Source organism: Leuresthes tenuis, unplaced genomic scaffold (genome assembly GCF_036924035.1).
Source record: "Leuresthes tenuis unplaced genomic scaffold, fLeuTen1.0.hap1 SCAF_22, whole genome shotgun sequence".
Taxonomy (NCBI): Eukaryota; Metazoa; Chordata; class Actinopteri; order Atheriniformes; family Atherinopsidae; genus Leuresthes; species Leuresthes tenuis.
In genome coordinates, this window is record NW_027325376.1 from 7,002,574 (window position 1) to 7,021,151 (window position 18,578).

The following is an 18,578-nucleotide window of genomic DNA, read 5'->3' on the forward strand; positions in this document are numbered from 1 at the left end:
ACAAGTATTTAATTTTTTTACAGTTATGAAGACAGAGCTGTTCTTTATCTTATCGTGAACATCATTTGCTGTTGTACTGTCTCAGAATTTGAATTTGGAGACAATATCGTTGGCTTTTTCTCATTTTATCCCCTTAAAATAAGTCAAACTTGTGTGTAACATTGAGTTTGAAGTGCAAAAGTTAAAAACATGACTGAAGTTTAAAGGTGTTGGACACAATGTGGCTCAATTTGTCTCCCCAAATGCTCAGTCTTAAAATCTAATTGTGCTCTGGCTTTAGGTTCACGAAGCCACACATGTGGCACTGATCTTCTCATCTAACTTAAAAGAAAAAAATGGAGATGTAGTCTAAATTATTCCCAGCATATGGAATCAAAGGGCAAAGCAGTACTAGAGTAAACGGCTCTGTTAGGAGACATCAGAACAGCAACAACAAAAAACTCAGGGTCCAACTTTAAAATCCAACCTAGTGCAGAAATGACCATACAGTTGAAGACAGCTAACTGAAGCCGACTATGCAACCCAACAGGTTCCTATAGCAGAGTATTCATCTGTCAGTGGCACGTTATCATACTCAGCTGCAGTTCTGGCATCATTTTTGTTTTAGGGACGGCAAACTAGTCCATTGTCTAGTCGTAGAAGCCAGAATCTTGGCTCTTGAGTCTGCGTTTTAAAAAAAAATTAATTCATGTGTTTGTTGGTAAATGGTAGGAAGGAGCTGCCCTGGGAGCAGCTGCTATTTCTGTAAAAAAAAAAAAAAAAAAAAAACTATGAAAAATCCCACTATTGGCCTTAATGAGTTATCAGTCTACAACATTTTGGACAAGTTGTGATGGAGTGCAACACTGCAATAACATGTCAGTGACCAGACTTTTTTCCTACTTTAAATAAAATCTGAGAGAAAATTAACCAGAAGCGCCAGCAGGTTTGGTCTTTTGTTTTTTCCGGACCTTCCACATAAAACAACACATTGCTCTGTGCATACTGTCAGTCAGTTTATTTTTTATAAATCAGGAAGATATGATTTGTTATGTAACAGCCTGTACAATGCAACATACAGGAAAACGAACAAAAAAACAAATTAAAGTGTACAAAGCAGCACTGGGCCGTAAATAACCCATGTAAATAATAGTTTTCACATTTCTGATTGGAAGTTTTGTTTTTTTTCCTCTGCCAAATATCGTAGGTTTCCCATCAGTCAGATCACAGCTGCTCTAAGAAAGTGAATGAGCTTCTCTAACTAATTATTTTAGATTGACTCAATAAAAGTATGCCTTGGGGGAGGAATAGGGTTTTATATTCTATAGCAGGTTTAGCAAATTGGCCACAAGACTGATGGAAAGCTGTTAACATACAATCAAAGTGGATGTTTTCTGATAAGATAAAACCCCCTCTTTAAACATTTTGACACTGAATCAATTATGGACTAAAAGAACTACAGAGCCCTCGTTATTGACATTCACATGTAAACACCAGCGTAGTGGGATGCAAACAACTCACTGCTGATCCTGCAACTCCTGGCTGCCGAGGTCCTGTCGGCGGGGGTAAACAGTGTCAGACATGATGGATCAGGGTGGAGGTGTGTGGATGGAGTGTAAACGATTAAGGGAAACGATCATATACCTCTGTGCTTCAAACGTTCAGATTAACATGTTTGCACAGTTCTGTATACCAACATAAAGCTTACGTATTTAAAAGACAGACTAAACCCATCTACTAACATATAGCATGGTAGATACTGGTAGTTTATTTTGGACAGAAAGCCAAAGAGGACAGTCGTTTTTTTTTTGCGTGGCTCACACTATTCCCAGTTGCCCGGCAACCAGCACCACCACCAACTGCGCAGCAAGCGATCCAATAACTAGTTCAGTTACTCGTTAACTAATTTTACAAGTCGCTTTGTTCCTGCTTTTAACAAACAAAGTGGTTTACTTTCAACCATAAAGACAGCGACAAATATATTTTGTCACTGTCAAACAGTTAAGCTTGTTTTTTAATGACTGTTTCTAGCCTTTTTGCTAAGCTAGCCGGCTGCTAGCATCGTTGATTGTTGAGGAGTTTCAAGATGGTTCCCATAGTAACAGAGAGCCGGCTAGTGTAAACGATTACTTAACACTGAAGTTAATATTTTCTTCTAGTAAATGTATAAATTAATGTTTTGAAACGGCTAAAAAAAAGGCCTATGAATCCCTTTTGTGTGGCTTTTCAGAGTGTGTTTGGAGTTTCTTCTAACTTTTGTGGGAGTCATCTGAGAGAACAGGAACGGGTCCAGCCAGCTTAGCTATAGCTTCATATTTAATGTGAAAGTGGTACATTTCATTATCTGACTCTTAGTAGAACTTATAATAGGCTTATAAATAGGTGAACTTGAAGCCAAATACTTGTTATGCTTTTCATTATGAAGCCTTTTGTGACATATCCTTTTAACTTGTGATACACAAGTTGTAAGGCTGGAGCTAAATTTATCATCTGGCACTATTTTAAATTCCCAAAAGGTACAGTAGCATTTTTCTTTTCTTTTTTTTTTTTTAGAAGTTCATTTTTTACTCCAGTTTTTCCCTCAGTTTAAAGCTTGTGAGTGGGTCTGTTTGAGGCGTCTAGTGAAGCTGGAACTAAACATAACAAGCAAACTAAGCCAGACTGCTAATGTGGAGACATGTAGAGGACAGCAACATCGGTGCATGTGTAAACATCGTTTTCCCTCCAGTTTTTAAAATCTCCCCCCTAAAGACGTCACAATCACATGACAGTCTTGGGTTCATTCTTGGGATTCAAGTGTCCGTATATATATATATTTTTACATTATTGTTTAAACGCTGTCCCTCTTTCTATCTTTGAAAAAAAAATGTCTAAAGCCCACATTTCAGTCATTTTAGGTGACGTTTTGTTAACTTGTACATCGGCAAGAAAAGCTTCTCCCAAAGTAAGAACACTGACCAGAGCTGAGATGGCGAGTGCCAAAGTAAGTGCCGAAAAGAAAGAGAAGCCGTGTTTAGGATGAATTAAATCATTTGAAAGGGGAAAAATGGGGGAGGAAAAAAAGAAACTTCGGCGAATGAACAAACGTGTTGTGTCGATGAGAAGTTTAAAAATCGCCCACGAGTGTCCAAAACATAAAGTGCAGGCAGTGTCTGTTTTTTGAAACCGCCGTAGCCCCCGGCCATCAAGAGTCCAAGAGCAAACAACCAAAAACAAAATCCAAAAATGCTAAATTGTCATCAATCCACAGTAGGATCAGCTGGATTCCAGAGGAGTCTCTTGTTCAAGGCAGGGGTTGGATTTGGTAGTCAGTTTAAAGTACGAGGAGTGCTTCATGGGCCCTCCTTAATTCCACCCTGATGCCACGTGCGCTGCTTTGTTCACTCGACCCGAATGAGTAGTCCGTAGAGGAGCGTGCCACCCTGCTCTTTAGTGATCCACTCGACCTCTGAGTTGCTGAAGCGCGGATCCAGGGGCTCAGTTTGGCCAAGCGTCTGAGGTCCCACCTTGTAAGAACCCGGACGCACACACACCTGGAATCCCACCTGAGCCTGGTGACAGCGGTGAGAACGGGGGTCCTGAAATCTGCACGAGGAGACTCAGAATTGTCAGTAAATGCCTCATTCCCTGTTAGCATAAGTGTGTTTTCATGCATTTGATCATGAATGGACTTACTGCACTTTGGGAGCAAAAATCTCCAAGCCCGAGTAGCGCATGGTGGGTGACAGCCGCACTCTTGGAACCTCCCTGCCGGGGGCGCTGTTCTCCTCTGGCTCGCTGTAGCCATTAGGCCCCTCCGCCTTCACCGGAGACACAGAGAAGATGGACGACATCCCTGCAACAACAAAGATAGGTTACAGTCTCACTGATCATGGAACAGTGACCAGTCAAAGAACAACGATCTATGTCAGAACACCGCTGAATGAAGAAGTTGAGAGATTGTTCTACCAGGCAGCAGCTGGCTGTGGTCCAGTGTGCGTCGCAGGGCTCCTACGCTGGTGCCGTGGTACGCGATGTGCCACTTCTTTAGTGCATTAGAAACCTCACAGTGGGACTTGATCCTGCACAAACAGGAAGTGTAAAATTATAGATGCACATGCAGCAAGGGAGTTCGAAAAGATGTTAATGACAGCCGATATCTGCATGCGATTACAAAGAATCTAAATGCACGGCACTAGAATATTGAAGCTTTCAGGTTTCTGTTTGTGCCTGTTTGCTCAGTAGTAATGACTAGTGGTTGCTTTAATTATATAACACAGACGGATGAAGCCTTTATTTCGTTGGTGGATCTAATGGAGAACCATGGAAACTGTGCCGCCCACTGGGTGGCAGCTTGTCAATCACAAGGTTGTTTTTGGCTCCGTTTGTCCTCCGTTTGTCTCTACCATCGGCCATCATTTTACAACTATGTAGCTTCTTAAAAGTTAATCTGTATTAAAATAATGACCAGCACATGGAACAGAAAGATCTGGCCTGTTATCGGTCATTTCCTGGGTCCCAAACTGACATCAGCAGATCATTTTAAAAGAAGCGGTTTTCCTTTTTGTTGCCCCATTTATGTAACTTTCTGGAACCTCCTTCCCCTTTAACTTTCTATAATGGCAAATACATGCATAGATACTTGATACACTGATGCTTGTTTCAACTTCTGAAGAACACACAAAGGATACAAAACCTGCCTCGCTAATCTCTGCATTTGTTATTTCTACAGGAGCAGAGTGAAATTAAAGCAACGCCTTAAAGAAACTCTCAGATTACGGAGTGAAAACACATCACTTTGGCTGTTTCTATTCAACAGCTCGGAGTGTTGAATAGGCTCTCCTCTCACCTGAGGGCAAAGCGGCACCACCCAAATGGGAGGGCGTAGTCCCGGGGCGGCTCTCCTCTTTTATAATAGGCCTCGTCACCCCGGAGCTTGTGGCAGGACTCACAGTAGCACAGATTGTACTTTGCGTCTTCGTTGAAGTAACCATCTGAACGAACGAGAGAGCACAAGACGAATGGCTTCTCACGTTAGACGAGGATCGTAGTTTACAAGCAAAAAGCCTGACAGAAACACGAGGACCCACCTGGTAAGGTGAGCAGGTCCTTGAAGCGGGAGCACAGTGCCTGGTACTCGCAGGTCTTGTTGGGGTTGACCTCTGGGGGGGGTGTCCAGCACACGCTCTCTTTGATTCCTGCGTGTACAAACAGAAACTCAGACTCTGCAGGCTGCAGTAAAAGAAAAAAAAAAAAACCCAGAGGAGTACCATCGTACCATCGACCATGTCGGCCTTTTCCATGTCGCCCTGACAGCGCGTCTCACCGCTCTCTGCACCCACAGCTGGCACATTGTTTGTCACTATGGTAACCTGCCACAGTAACATTTATTAATGCAAAATTATCTTGTATGTGAATTCAAACCTAAATTCTTTTAAATCCAAATTACGTCTAGACATGTATGACAAAACTGTTCGGTCGAGGTCCACTGACTAGTTTAAATCAAGGTTTAAGGTCAAATTTGCCTTTTGAACCATGTTAAGTTCTGTACTGACTTGTTCACACTGGCCGTATAGATCAATGAATGGGTAGCAGGGTGAAGGGATGTCCTGTGCCGCCACGCCTTGGTCCATTCCGTTGACATAGAGGTGGAGACAACTGTTGGCATCCACCAGCAGACCCAACACTGTACCCTCTGGGCAAGTATCGAGGTTAGGACCATAGTTCTCACATATCTGAAAGTGAGAGGGAAAAGTGATGCAGAACGGTGGCATCAAAGGAGGAAGACTTACGGAACGGAGGAGGATCAATCGCTCAGTGAGGCGTTTGTCAGTGAGAGGACAGTTTGTCTGTCATGTAAGACAGAAATCAATGAGCCCCCAACATGGCCGACAGATTTGTGAGTGTACCTTTAATGAATTGTGGAAGACGGAGTCTCGCTGCAGAAGCCAGGCGGAGCGTTTCAGACAGCACGCTGTCGAGGGGAAGTTGAGCCGGTCGGGGGAGTGGCCTATCACCCCTAACGACAACGACGACGTCCACGACGGGTTCAGGCGGTCGATCTGAAACTAGTGGAAAAAAGAAAAGGTTCCTGACAAATTCTTGCAAATATTTTGGAAGAAAATAATGTGACTTGTAGCACAAACATAAAAGAAGACGAGACACGCGGTGCAGTTACCTGGAACAGCTGCTGACGAGCCAGCGGCTGGGCGGTGACCAGCAGGCCCTGGTTGTAGCTCGATACCCTGGCTGCCGTCAGATTCTGATTGGACAGTTGGATGTTTTTGCCATGGTTTTCCAGGAAAGCCATGACTGTGAGCACCAGAGGACACGGCTCGCTCTCAACCTGGATGCAACAAGACGAGACACGTTTCTCTCAAAAAATGGATTTCTACCAAATAAAAAAATGCTCTGCATCGCCTCTTTTCATCCTCCGACCTCTCTGACTGGGGTGCTGTCCTCCTCCCCTTCGCTGCAGCTGTCTGAGGACAGCGAAGGCGCCTTGATGCTCTCGGTGTCCTCCATCAGGGAGGCGCTGACGATGGAAACCGCCGTTATCCGCCCATACAGGTCCAAAACTGCGTAAACATTCTGCCAGGAGGGAGAGGGAGGCCCTGTTGAGTGGGGTCACTGGGCTTTTTTGCTGCGTTTTGTATCGTGTGTGAAAGAGTGTGTACCTTGGCTACTGCAGTGGCAGCCGGTCCCATGTCCTCTCCATCAATGAAGATGTGCATAGTGTCGTCGTTGCACCTCTTCACACCCACACGGTTCCCAACCTGGAAACACACACTCAGGCTTAATCTCCTCTGTTTCAGATCATCTGCACAGTGTTCAGGTAGCAAAAAAAGTGACTCCATTAAGTGCAGTGATCTGATGATATAAACTACCTCAACCGGATAATAAGTAGCTAGCTTAAAGTTGTTAAAGGAATACATAAAGCAAACTAACAAGATGAAGCTAGAGATAAACAGTTGACAGTAAACTTCTTTGTAAGAGACAATCAGTGTTGAAATAACTAAGTTAACCCTGCATATGGCACTAAATCACTGAGTTGTAAGTGAAATCGTGTGCAATGCATTTCAAATCAATCTCAGTCTCGGAAAATAAACTAGCAAAACACTCAGACCCACAGACCATGATTTGTTTTGGGGGTCTGCTGGGATTAGTTTACATTCTTAAAGTTTCAGTTTCAGCTCTCTAAAGAGGCGACTGTTTTGCCGGGAAAACACCAGAAAACATGCCTAAAAAGGTGTAGAGCTTTTGACCGACTGTACCAACAGATCCAGAAAGAAGTTGAAAGTTTTCTTACTTATTCTACAGGCGAAATATGTAAAAAAAAAAAAAAGTGACTTCATGTTTGAGGCTCGCTCCAAATTCAAATTAAGGCGATTATTGACGTTCTGATGGATGGTTCAGTTCACCTGTAATTTGTCTTTGTAAATCTGATCATAAGTCAAATATTTTCCCAATGTTACAAATCAAGGAAAAAGATTATTAGCATCCACCATAAATCAGTAAAAAGTGTGTCCTCAAAAATGATTCACTGTCTCACGACTCACGTGTTATATCACATATAACACGAGCAGCTCAGCTTAAATTAAGTAAAAAGCCTCAAACAGTCCGTATACAATCAGTTTCAACTGGAGCATTAAACATCTTCATTTTTCTCACTAATCCCTCTCTGAAATACATCCAGACATGAACTTTCAGGATTTGCTTTGAATTTTCTCAGCGTAGAAAGGAGGTACTTATGAACATCTGGAAACACAGACCACAGATTCTTTGGAAGGTTGCAAAGAACCAGGTCAAGCCCAAAAGCCGTAATATTACCAATCCTACAAGTACCTGAGGCAGCCATGCTGAATGTTTTGCCACTCAGGAGCGTCTAATCAAGCACTCGCGGTGCGCCTCGATAAACATTATAGTGACGTAGGTGAACATCAACTATAAAGCACCCCTTCATAGTGGGTTTTGTAACTTTGCAGATATTTCACACGTACATAAAACTATATGAAACACATGGAAAAAAGGTGTCTTTTTAAGTTTGTTTTTTTTTGTCGAGTCTGTTAGTTCATTTTTAACTATATTGTAAATGAACCAAATGATACAGACAAGCCTTAGTGGATCAAAATAAGGAATAAACATACAAAAATTCCTTAATTTGAAGTTTTGAAGCAGTGCTTTAAACTATCCAGGCATGAATCTACTGCACAGTAAACTGTTTTCCCCGAGGAGATGCAGGAGATGTGGTGCTGAGGTTTTCAGCACCGCAGAACAGGGGCGTGGCTCACCGTCAGCCGGTCCAGTGAACAGCCGTAGTTCTGGCGCTGCAGAACGCCGTTGCGACGGACCTCAGAGCCACAAAGCAGCCACGTGACCTTGGTGCGCAGCTGTGGTAAGGTGGGGGAGAGACCTGACAGCGGGCAGGACGGCAGCTCTGGAGGTGCCAGCGTTGTCAGACCGATATGCAACGAGCCGCACCACTGCTCATCCACTTCATCAATTCTCACCTGCAGGGAGACACCGGAGAGGAAAATCAGGAAAGAAAACAAAATAACTCCTAACTGGGAGAACATAAACAGTGGTTTTGTTACACTGAAGAGGCTTAACGCCAATGCATCTTGTATTCAAAAGGGTTAACGTGTGTCACTGTTCATCTTTTTCTGTTGAGCTGGTATTCGTTGGCTGATGTACCTCGAACAACTCGTCAGCTTTGAGTTCTTTCGCGCTGAACACGATGCCGTGAGCGTAGCCGCCGACTCTGACGGCCTGGCAGCCCTCGCCAAGCAGCACCACGTTCTTACCGTGTTTACCGTGGAGCCGATGGGCAACGCCTGCTACTAAACACAGAAGAGATGGACTTTTCACTTTTAGCAGTGTATATATTCATAGTTTGCAGTTCAGAGTTCCATAAAGTGTTTCTATCTTGAAAAATAAACTGTGTTCCATCATGGATCATGTGTGAGGACTGATGGGTACCCGGTGAGTGGATGGGGAAGCTCTTTTCGGTGATGTTGCTGGTACAGAGGCTGTTGTCCAGTGGGCCTGAGGAGCTGGTGATGGACACCTGGACGCACTGACCATACAGGTCGATCACAGCATACACCTCTGAAAGAGACAGACGGAGACAGCTGTTAATCAGCCAAACCGATCACACACCCCATATCTGGGTTAGACCACGGACTATTCTCTACCTGGTGGCAGACCAGTGCAGGCGACACCTTGATCCACGCCGTTTATGTAATAGTGGAGGTCGCCGCTGGCTGAGCGCATCATGCCGATCCGCGATGCCGTAGTCAGGGAGTCCAGATCACAGCCGTAATTGTTGCGCATCGTGTTGCCGTCCTGCATGATGGCTGTTCCACTACAAACAGAAAAGAGGGCGAGATGACAAATAAGATGTTCAAATTGAGGATTTGATCCATGTATAGATAAAACTTTCCAACAATTTAAATTCTCAAGAAACCTAATTTGAATCTGTTATCTCCATAATATTGATTTTTTTTTTTTGGCTAACCTTGTCAAAAGGAGAAAACAACAGTTTAGATCTGCACTGAGTTTAGAGGTTTTGGGGTTTTGTTTTGTGGCTCACACTGCGTTTTAAGAGCTCAACCTGCAGAATATTTGGAAAAACATCTTCTGAGGCTTCAATACCTTAGCATCCAAGTGTCATAGTCAATATCAGTCATAGTGTTTGGAAACTCAAGCTCCTCTGGCCTGATGGCTGTCACTCCTAAACACACAGGAAGGGGAGGAGAGTGGTGATAGCACATGCACTTTATGTGAAATCTAAAATGCTGCTGAGGAGACAAATGTAAAGGAGCGTATCAGACTGAAGAGATATGAAAATACGAGCAGCTGCTTTCCAAGAGGACACAAGACAAACATCCCACCTGCTTCTATTGAACCTGACCAGCGGTCCACCATCTTCTGAATAACAATTTCAAACAGCTCTCCATCCCGAAGGCACCTACAACGTGGAAGCGACAAGTTCAAAGAGGAACAACTGATTCTCAGTGTTTAAGTATTTAATCACAACCTCTGGATCTGTTGGATTATTACCCTGGTAACACCCTTTCTAACCAATAATCATGCGTTTGTGTCTCCTGATTTAAATACTGTGCTCTGCTGAGCTGATGTTGTCAGCTCTGTTCTACAGGTGTGGTTTAACTCATCTGGATGGCGGCCAAAGCTCCTCTCACCTTTTACAAGTAACTGAGGTAAAAAGTGAACCACAGATGGCTGAACCAGTGAGAAGGCCTGCTGTGTGTCTGAGTGACGCTTTGCAAAAAGAAGTCCTTCCATGTCAACTCAACCAGGGGTACCAACCTCAAATGTCTAATTTTGTTTGTTTTTCTGATGGAAAGGGATTCTATATGATGGAAAATATCTAAAATTAAAGCCATAAGGGAATAGTGTATCAAGTTCAAGCCACTTCAATGCTCTTACATTATAAGGCCAAACTTTTCTCAATAGTGAGGATTTTCTAACCACAGTAAATGTGGCAGTTATTGTGTTTTAGGATGGATCACATGATTCACCTGTTGGAAATGACAATGGCATCGTTGAACTCGCTGCGGCAGTTCTGACGCAGGGCGGTGCGCCCCCCGTTAGTGATGACAGCGTTGGTGCCGTGCAGCTGGTGAAATCGCAGGTCGTTCGTTGTGGTGGCGCCTGCTACTGAGCAGGGACTCCCAGGGGACATGGCTGTGGGGCCCTCTGAGCTGTCCTCTGGCAGAGGGGGGAGGTCCACTACGAGAGGGACAAGAACACTGATTTTTCTCTGAAGTGGGAGCTCAGACATGTTACCCTTCAACTTCTCCTCCTCCGACTCTCACCCATATCGTCCATGATGGTGGCCTGGGCAGCTTGGCCATAGAGGTCGACCACGGCGTAGACGCTGGGGGGGACATTCCAGGCTGCGGGGCCCTGTGCTACACCGTTCACAAAGAAATGGAGGCTGCCATCTTCTTTCCGCACGACTCCAACTGTGTCACCTGCCTGCAGGTGGAGGAAAGGGGTTGAGAAAATGTTAAAAGAAGTGTGTGATGGCAAACAATGCTGAAAGCCACCAAAAAAACCCAAAAAAAACATACACTTACTTTGAGTCGATCCAGGTTGTGTCCATACTCGTCCAGTATTGTTGTCCCATTGTGCATCACACCATTCCCAGTCATCATCCACGTCCCTGGAAAACATCCCGAACACTGATCAGGCATCTCCACAGTGAGGATACCCAGTTAAGAGACACTTTTAAGTTACTTTACCTGAGCGTAAGTTTGTCATGGTGGAGGGCAGCTGCAGGTAGGCTGGGTTGTGCGTTGTGACACCAATTTCAATAGAGCCCGCCCACTTGTCGACCATCTTGTCGATACGGACCTGGAACACCTCGTTGGAGCGGAGCGGCCGGCTGCTCAGGACAACACCATGGTTGAAGTCATCAGTGGCACTGTGAAAAAATAAAAATAGAGGAACAATTCTAAATATCAAACACCGTAAACTTCTGTCCTGATCAACATCTTCTCTTAAAACATTTGCTCACACCTTCAGATAGCGACAAGATTGTTAATCCCTCAATGTGACAACGTATTTAGTTACTATCTGTGATGAATGTAAGATCGAGATCGTGTCAATGTAACCCGACAGGAAGGAGGTGGACTCACTGCGGCCGCAGCGCCGTCCTGCCGTCACAGATGATCGCAGCCTTCTGGCCACAGTTGGGGTGAAAGAGCAGGCGGTCATGCCCCTCTGCGTCTGGAGTGACAGAGAGAGAAGGCCGGGGTCGGCCCACATCGGGCGACAGGGCCCTCATGATGGCATTGTTGCGTCTCAGGCGGTCGCTGTGGTTGTGGTTGTGGACTATGGTGACTTTGACGGCCATGCCGTAGAGGTCCACCACTCCGTAGACCACGCCAGGCGTCTGTGCTGCTGCGACACCTGGGAGCAGAGGTGGAGGTGCTCAGTCACATGCTTTGCATGCAACGTACGGTCCTTTCTGTCTCCGCTGATGTGTCGGTTGCTTCTCAGTCAGCTGTTAAACAGCCCAGGACTATGACGGCTCTTGATGTGACTCACCTTGATCAATGCCATTGATATAGAAATGGAGCGCGCCGCTGGCTTTGCGCATCAACCCTATGTGATCGCCCTCCTAAAATCAGAAGACAAAGAATGTAAAACATAAAAAAACATAAAAAACATGTTTCTGTTTGAGTTGGTAACAAACCTGAAGCTCATCCAGGCTGAATTCACAGTATTCCCTGCGGGTTCCTTTCCCGTTGGTTAATATCCCACAGCCACTCATCATGATTGTACCTTATGAGGAAGCCAAAAGAGCGTCACTTCACAATGAGCGTCCTGTGGTTTGTGCGGGGCTGATCGTCCGTGTCGTTATGTGTGCGTTACCTGAGCGCAGATTGGTCATAGTTGCGGGATAGTCCAGGTTGTTGGGGTTGTGCGTGGTAACGCCGATCTCGATTGAGCCCGACCACTTGTCCACCAGCTTATCAATGCGGATCTGATAACAGATGATTTTAGAGTCAAAATCAGCAGTCGTGTGAAAAAACGTCAAAGCAGTGAGTCGTGTAAGTGCAAACACCTCAAACATTTCGTTGTGTCGGAGCGGCCGGTTGGTCATCACCACGCCGTTGTTGAACTCGTCCAGCGGTCTCCTCCGCTCCGCCGTCTTGTTGTTGTTGCTCAGTTTGATCAGTGTGCCGCACTTCTCGTGGAACAGCAGCGCGTCATTGGTGGTCATCCCACCTGTCACTGCTCCAAGCCCCACCCCCCCATTACCAGCAGGGCTGTGGTTAGAATTTCCACCATCTCCTCCAACGCCACCGCCTCCTCCTGTTGTCCCGATTCCGCTGTCGCTGTTTGCTGTGCCTCCTCCTCCGCTGCTGCTGCTTCCTCGCTCATTTCTGGAGGAGGAGTCAGTGCCCGCGTTTCCTCCTCCCCCTTCGCTGCCTATTCCGCCTCCTCCGCCTCCACCATCTTCCCCCCCGCCCTCATCTTCAGAGCGATAAAAGGATACTATTGCATTGTTGAACACGTCGAATAGCTGGTGCTCTGTCAGAACTGAGGAGAGACGGGAAGAGAAAGATGTGTTGGCGTTGGTCATGCTGCAAAACGATGTCTGATTGGAGGAGGTCCTTCTTACCAGTGTCAGGCTCCAGGTTGTTGGGGAACTTGTCTGGTCTGCTGTGACTGCAGCTAAGCTCAGGCACTGGCAAAGGAAAAGTGTAGGGAATAAAGACAACAGACCAAAACAATCCCAGATAAAAGACAGGAATAAGAACCACGCTGTCAGTTAAAAAGGACTCTTACCTTCGTCTCCATTCATCATTCCATTCATTGCTGCCACATTCATCAGTGCTGCAATCCCTACATCCTCCCGATCCCCACGTACTACCACCTCTTCTTCCTCCTCCTCCTCCTCCTCGTCCCGCTCTACTGTCTCTCTCTCCCTCTCAGCGGAGGGCGACGGCGGCTCGCAGCTTACCACCGTCACTTGTGTGCACTTGCCGTACAGATCCACCACGGCCCAGAGCTTGGGCGGCAAGCCGCTGGCGGCTGCACCACAGTCCTGCCCGTTCACCCAGAGGTGGAGCTCCCCACGGGAGTTACGCTGAATGCCCACGCGGTCTCCCTCGGCCAGCTGGTCGAGGTCCCGACCATACTCCTCCAGGACAGAGCGGCCGTCGCGTAGCACCGAGCAGCCCGACACGATCCAGGAGCCGCCCTTAAGGCCTGTGGCACTGCTGGGGAAGTCCAGTGCGGCGGGGTCCAGAGCCGTCACGCCAATTTCAATGGAACCGCTCCAAGAGTTCACCTGAGAGGGAAAATAATCACACCTACAATCTGCACAGGGTAAAGGTGAAGTTGTTGCCCCCAAAACAACCAAATTAATCTTTTGAGGGTTTAAAATGTATTCTGTGAAGATCAAATTCAACTTAAAGAGTCCAGTTTAAAGACCAACAGTGCATCCAGGAGCAGAAAGGAGACAGAAACGGAAGCAGCAAAGCTGCGATGTCAGAGTGGCTGTGAAAGCAGTGAAGGTCTGAGCTAAGAACTGCAGGTAGATCTCTTTTTCTATGATCTGCTCGGTTATTTTTAGTCTCTGTCTGATCAGATCACTCCTTTGAAAACAAAGCAGGACAATGTGAACAGCAAAATAGGGGAAGTTTATTTTAGGAAATCAATTGACAATAACACAGCTCCAGCAGTTTCAGACATCATGTCTCGCAATGCCACGAATTACTCCCCGTTAAACAAAAAGGGACACACACATCACCAGTTGTTACGCTCCTTAAAGACAAAAGCAAGAGAACCGCAGCATCAAATACTTTTTAGTAACACCAGCATCCAACCTACAAAATGTGATGGGAAATACATGAAAGAAGTTCATCTGAATCTGGATACTGATGCATAAAGGCACATAACCTGCTTTATATTGAGCTAAGACAGAGAGGCGCTCAAACCAGCTGTTTGAATAATGTAATCTAAATAAACAGCTGCAACAATCCACAACATTAATGGAGGATAACACAGCATCACAAGAATGCGATCAATCGCTTGCCTTCATGAACCAAATCATTTGTCCTCGATGAGGAGCTGCAGGTCTAAAATATTTCAGCCTATTAACGTTTTTGGAGCATTAAATAAGTGTGCAGATATTTTTTATTTCCCTTTACACACGCACAGTGTTCTCCAGAGAGGCCGGCTGAGCATTACTGAGCTTGTAATGTGATGTCTTATTTATGTGTTTTCACGTTAGTCGATGCTCCCTTCACACCAGGTAAGGTGGGGTTTCCCTTCACTCCAACGCACCAAACATGTCGGTAATGCACTTTCTCTGAATTAGACACTAAAAAAAATTCAAGATTCTTCTGTTGCTCAACTAGAAGTGAGGTTTTATATAGTTCTTTAGCTATTTCAGGTGTCAGATGGTGCTGGTAGTCAACGGCCTGATAGAATATTTTCTGCTTTCCACCATGTAGTGACTAAGATAGGAAAAAAAAAGGAAAAGCCTCCACCTTACAAATACGTCCATCTATTCTTTGGTGCATGTATGTGATGATTAAACCGGCTCACACAAAGCAAATATATGAGCAAACATGCACCTCTAGCAGAAATTCCTCAGTCACTGTGCTGTTTCACAACAAAACACCTTCTGCCTTTGCATGACATTGGACTCATATCACAAAACAAGCAGCCTGATATTCACTCCTTACTTTATTGATTTCTTTATTGAAAAAATAGGAGTCTGCAGCATCCAAATTCACTGTTGTGTAACTTATGCACAGCAGATGCGTGCCGACACAAGGCTACAAGCCCGACAAGAGCTATGTAAGTCAGTGTGCTACGACAGGTCGGGTATCTGGGTTAACAGATTTAGTAGTAGCTCAGCCTGACCGGGTCGCTGTGTGGAGGAGACAGACATCTCCGTCCTCCACTCCCTCGTTTATGTAACAGCAGGCTGTAGGTGTCTGCCTCTCAGCCTCTGTCTCTCCACTCAGTCGACACAAAAGCTACAAGATACAACTGCACAATGCCAAGGGATCACTGGGCAGCTTTTAAAAGGATGAAATATTCATAGCATGTTAAATCTAAAAGAAACGTATGAGGAGCAGGCCTAAGACTGTACAGCGAGAAGCAAGGAAACGAAGAGCAACAGCTAGGCAGCTGTACTTCTCATTCTCACAGCCATTTTCTGTCATTTTAACATCCTGTAACATGTTATAAATAGCCCAAATTAGCAACCCGTTAGGTAACGAGTTCTTTGGACATGAGAAAAGCCAAATATAGCACAAAAGCTTCATTCTAAAGCTGATATTGCCTCTAAAGTTGAAATGCCAGTGACCTTCTCTATTTTTAGATTAATTACATGATCAATATAAATCATTAAATATGTTCATTGCAACTTTAAAGTAAAGGACAGCATGTTTGTTTTTCTTCAGTTAGGAGTTCAAGACCAGAAGTGTGAGACAAATAAGCAGCTTTAGCATTTAATCAGCTTGTTCGCGCTCTTCTAAGAAACGGTGAAAACTTCACATCACTGGGTGAAATCCACATGCCAAACTAAACTTGCAGAATTTAAAAACAAACTGCGATTACTCAGGATATTTATGCAAATAACGTAACTAACATAAAGGAACGCTACGCTGGAAATGATTTGGATGAGTTCAGTACACAAAGAAATACAAAAACTCTGTAATACTGTTACGTTTCGCTTTCATCTGCTCGCTGGATCGCTTCAGTCAGACAAATTCTTCCAGACTTGTACAGAAACCCTAAACCAGACTGATGGTAAACGTTATGCCTGATAAATTCCCTAATGTCTTCCCTTGTGTTCCTCTTCCAAACTTCCTCTGTAGTTCAGTGGATGTCAGTATAAAGGATATGCAGTTATGGGTATTCCATGATGGGAAAATATTGATTTTCAGATGGCTGTGATAGAGCTGAAGGCTGTTTATGAGAGCCCCTATCAGACAAAGAGCGCCATAAGAGATGCACAGTCATTAACATACAGTCAGCGCGTGCTATTAAGCCAGATGTTTCGCTTTTCCGGCACACGTTAAGCTCAGCGGCCACCTTGTAGGCTCTCTGAACAACCTCTCTGTGGGTTTTGGCTGAGTAAACTGCCATTTAAAGGATGTGCGTGTGGCCCAGTTGGCAATTGCACAGGCTCCAAGGATGCCATGTTGTTGTCAAGCCCTGTAGGGTGAGGCAGGAGCCATTACAGCAGACAAGCTTTTCTACGCCGATAACAGCCGAAATGTAAACACAGGCACAGGTATGGCTTTTCAGGGGAATTTATGGTTTAATGGGCATTAGTATTCAGAATAGGAGATTTATGTTTCCAAAATATATTACAGGTCGGGTGCAAAAAGTCACAGCTACAAAAAGGCATGAAACGGAACATGTGTTTGTAAAATAAAAAAATAAAAAAAGAAGTAAAATCTGTCTCTGAACTGAGAGGGAGATTCCTCCTTGAAAATGATAACTTCAGATTAAACAGTTTGGACACAGGAGTCAGAAACTTATCCTTGGATTGGTTTCCACTCTTTTTAAATTCATAAATCAATAATATTATAATAAATATAATGGCAGAGGTCGAATTAAAGCAGGATTCAAAGCCACTTGACAGAGGGAGCGTATGTTTACAGTAATTTCTGGGTAACAGCATGAAGGGGGCTGGTCACAGTGGGCCAGGTGTTGGTAAGCTTTGAATTTAACTGAGCTGTGAGTGACTGGCTGAGAGGTCCAGCTCAGTCCAAACACTGGATGCCACAGCCTGTGAATCACTACGATCGGCCAGTCTGACAGTAGCACTGCAGTATTACCACCCATCAGGGCACACCAGGAGAGAGGCTGAGCAGCACCGACTCCCTAAAAACAAAGCTCCAACTGAGCGGCATCCTCCAGCTTTACTGAGCTCATGTCATGCAGTAACAGTATCAGCAACTCCAATTTACCATGCCACCAAGCATGAGGGATAGCGCTGACCAGCCTCTGTTTCTCCTGCTAACAGCTCATTAGCACGGCTAACTCACGGTACCGAGGAACAGGGGGTGGGTTATCGCTAGCTAAGTGATCCGTTTAACTGATAAACACGCTGGAAGACGGTTCTCCAGACTCAGTGGCCCAGCCAAGGCTTTAATACTGTGTTATACTGACCACTGAACAGTCACAAAGACTGCGGTCGCTGTCAAGCCGTGTGAACCTGCCTGATAGCAGAAGCCCCTCACTGCGGGCAGAGACACACAGACCCCGGTTGGTCCCACCAGCTCTCACAGCCGCTCACGAAAGGGAGCGGGCCTGCGGTTGTTTACCTTCTTGTCAATGCGGACGGTGAAGACATCCCGATCTCTCAGCGGCTCCTTGCTGAGCACCAGGCCATGGTTGAACTCCTGGACTGGCTGGTTGCGCCGGGCGGTTCGGTTCGAGTTGGACAGGCCGATCAGCTTTCCGCTCCGCGGATGCAGCTCCGCCGCCATCTTCAGTGGGCGGCCAGTATTCACGACACTTGGGTTTTGCGACAGTAAGGTTATGTCAGCCGTTAGTTGGTTTTGTCACCTGCGCGACCAGAGTGCGCGACAGCTCCACGGCTCCTTGGTAACAGGGGCTCAACTGAGACGCGACTGTTTGTTAGGTTTATAAAATATAACGATTATCCGCGTGCAGTTGCTTAACTGAAAACTATTGAGGATAGGGACGTTTACGTCATATTTATAATAAGCATTCTAAATATAGCCGTTTTTACTGGTTTGTCGAGTCACACTTTGACTGTTTAGTGAAGCTACCGGCTAAATTATGTGGAAAAGTACTGAAAATGTTTTACTGTTGTTATGTGACCCTGGACCTTTCCGATATAATTACACATTAACAGACCTGTAAAATATTAACACATTTGTAATCTAGTAGCCGTTAAAAACATGTAAACCCCTAATTTACTTTTGCCCATGCCCACTAGTTCTGATGACACGTCACAACCCCCCGCCCCAAACAGTAGTTTTATTTACGTGATGTGCGATAACAATTAGTTTTTGCAAACAGAAATGAATTAAATCTAATTACAGATTTATTTCATGTCAAATCTAATTTAGACCTAATGTTTGTTA

General features: G+C 45.1%; 1 protein-coding gene across 4 annotated transcripts; it reads right to left on the reverse strand.

The window, feature by feature from the left end:
* Positions 1 to 970: 970 nt before the first annotated feature.
* On the reverse strand, positions 971 to 17,973 carry neurl4 (neuralized E3 ubiquitin protein ligase 4). Of its 4 annotated transcripts, none has more exons than XM_072376579.1 (29): positions 17,790 to 17,973; positions 13,282 to 13,786; positions 13,115 to 13,180; positions 12,554 to 13,032; positions 12,361 to 12,472; positions 12,182 to 12,270; positions 12,034 to 12,106; positions 11,622 to 11,895; positions 11,226 to 11,407; positions 11,061 to 11,146; positions 10,797 to 10,959; positions 10,500 to 10,710; positions 9,852 to 9,928; positions 9,613 to 9,691; positions 9,153 to 9,322; positions 8,938 to 9,066; positions 8,653 to 8,798; positions 8,250 to 8,468; positions 6,636 to 6,734; positions 6,397 to 6,549; positions 6,137 to 6,304; positions 5,868 to 6,026; positions 5,514 to 5,693; positions 5,237 to 5,330; positions 5,049 to 5,156; positions 4,808 to 4,952; positions 3,928 to 4,040; positions 3,655 to 3,814; positions 971 to 3,564 (listed from the first exon to the last, which is right to left on the reverse strand). In XM_072376579.1, the coding sequence occupies exons 1-29, from the start codon at positions 17,952 to 17,954 to the stop codon at positions 3,360 to 3,362; spliced, it is 4,809 nt and encodes a 1,602-aa protein (XP_072232680.1). In that variant the 5' UTR covers positions 17,955 to 17,973; the 3' UTR covers positions 971 to 3,359. The 4 variants fall into 4 exon arrangements, with proteins under 4 accessions (XP_072232680.1, XP_072232679.1, XP_072232678.1 ...); XM_072376578.1 differs by having other exon boundaries at positions 8,653 to 8,795; positions 11,055 to 11,146; XM_072376577.1 differs by having other exon boundaries at positions 11,055 to 11,146.
* Positions 17,974 to 18,578: the final 605 nt, after the last annotated feature.

Excerpts from the sequence above, each read along its gene's own strand:
- neurl4 (XM_072376577.1), bottom strand. The coding sequence starts at position 17,954 with ATGGCGGCGGAGCTGCATCCGCGGAGCGGAAAGCTGATCGGCCTGTCC. Across the intron at positions 9,692-9,851 it reads GTCAGGTTCAATAGAAGCAG|GAGTGACAGCCATCAGGCCA; the intron begins GTGGGATGTTTG and ends CTGTGTGTTTAG. Across the intron at positions 6,027-6,136 it reads CTCGTCAGCAGCTGTTCCAG|TTTCAGATCGACCGCCTGAA; the intron begins GTAACTGCACCG and ends TTTTTCCACTAG.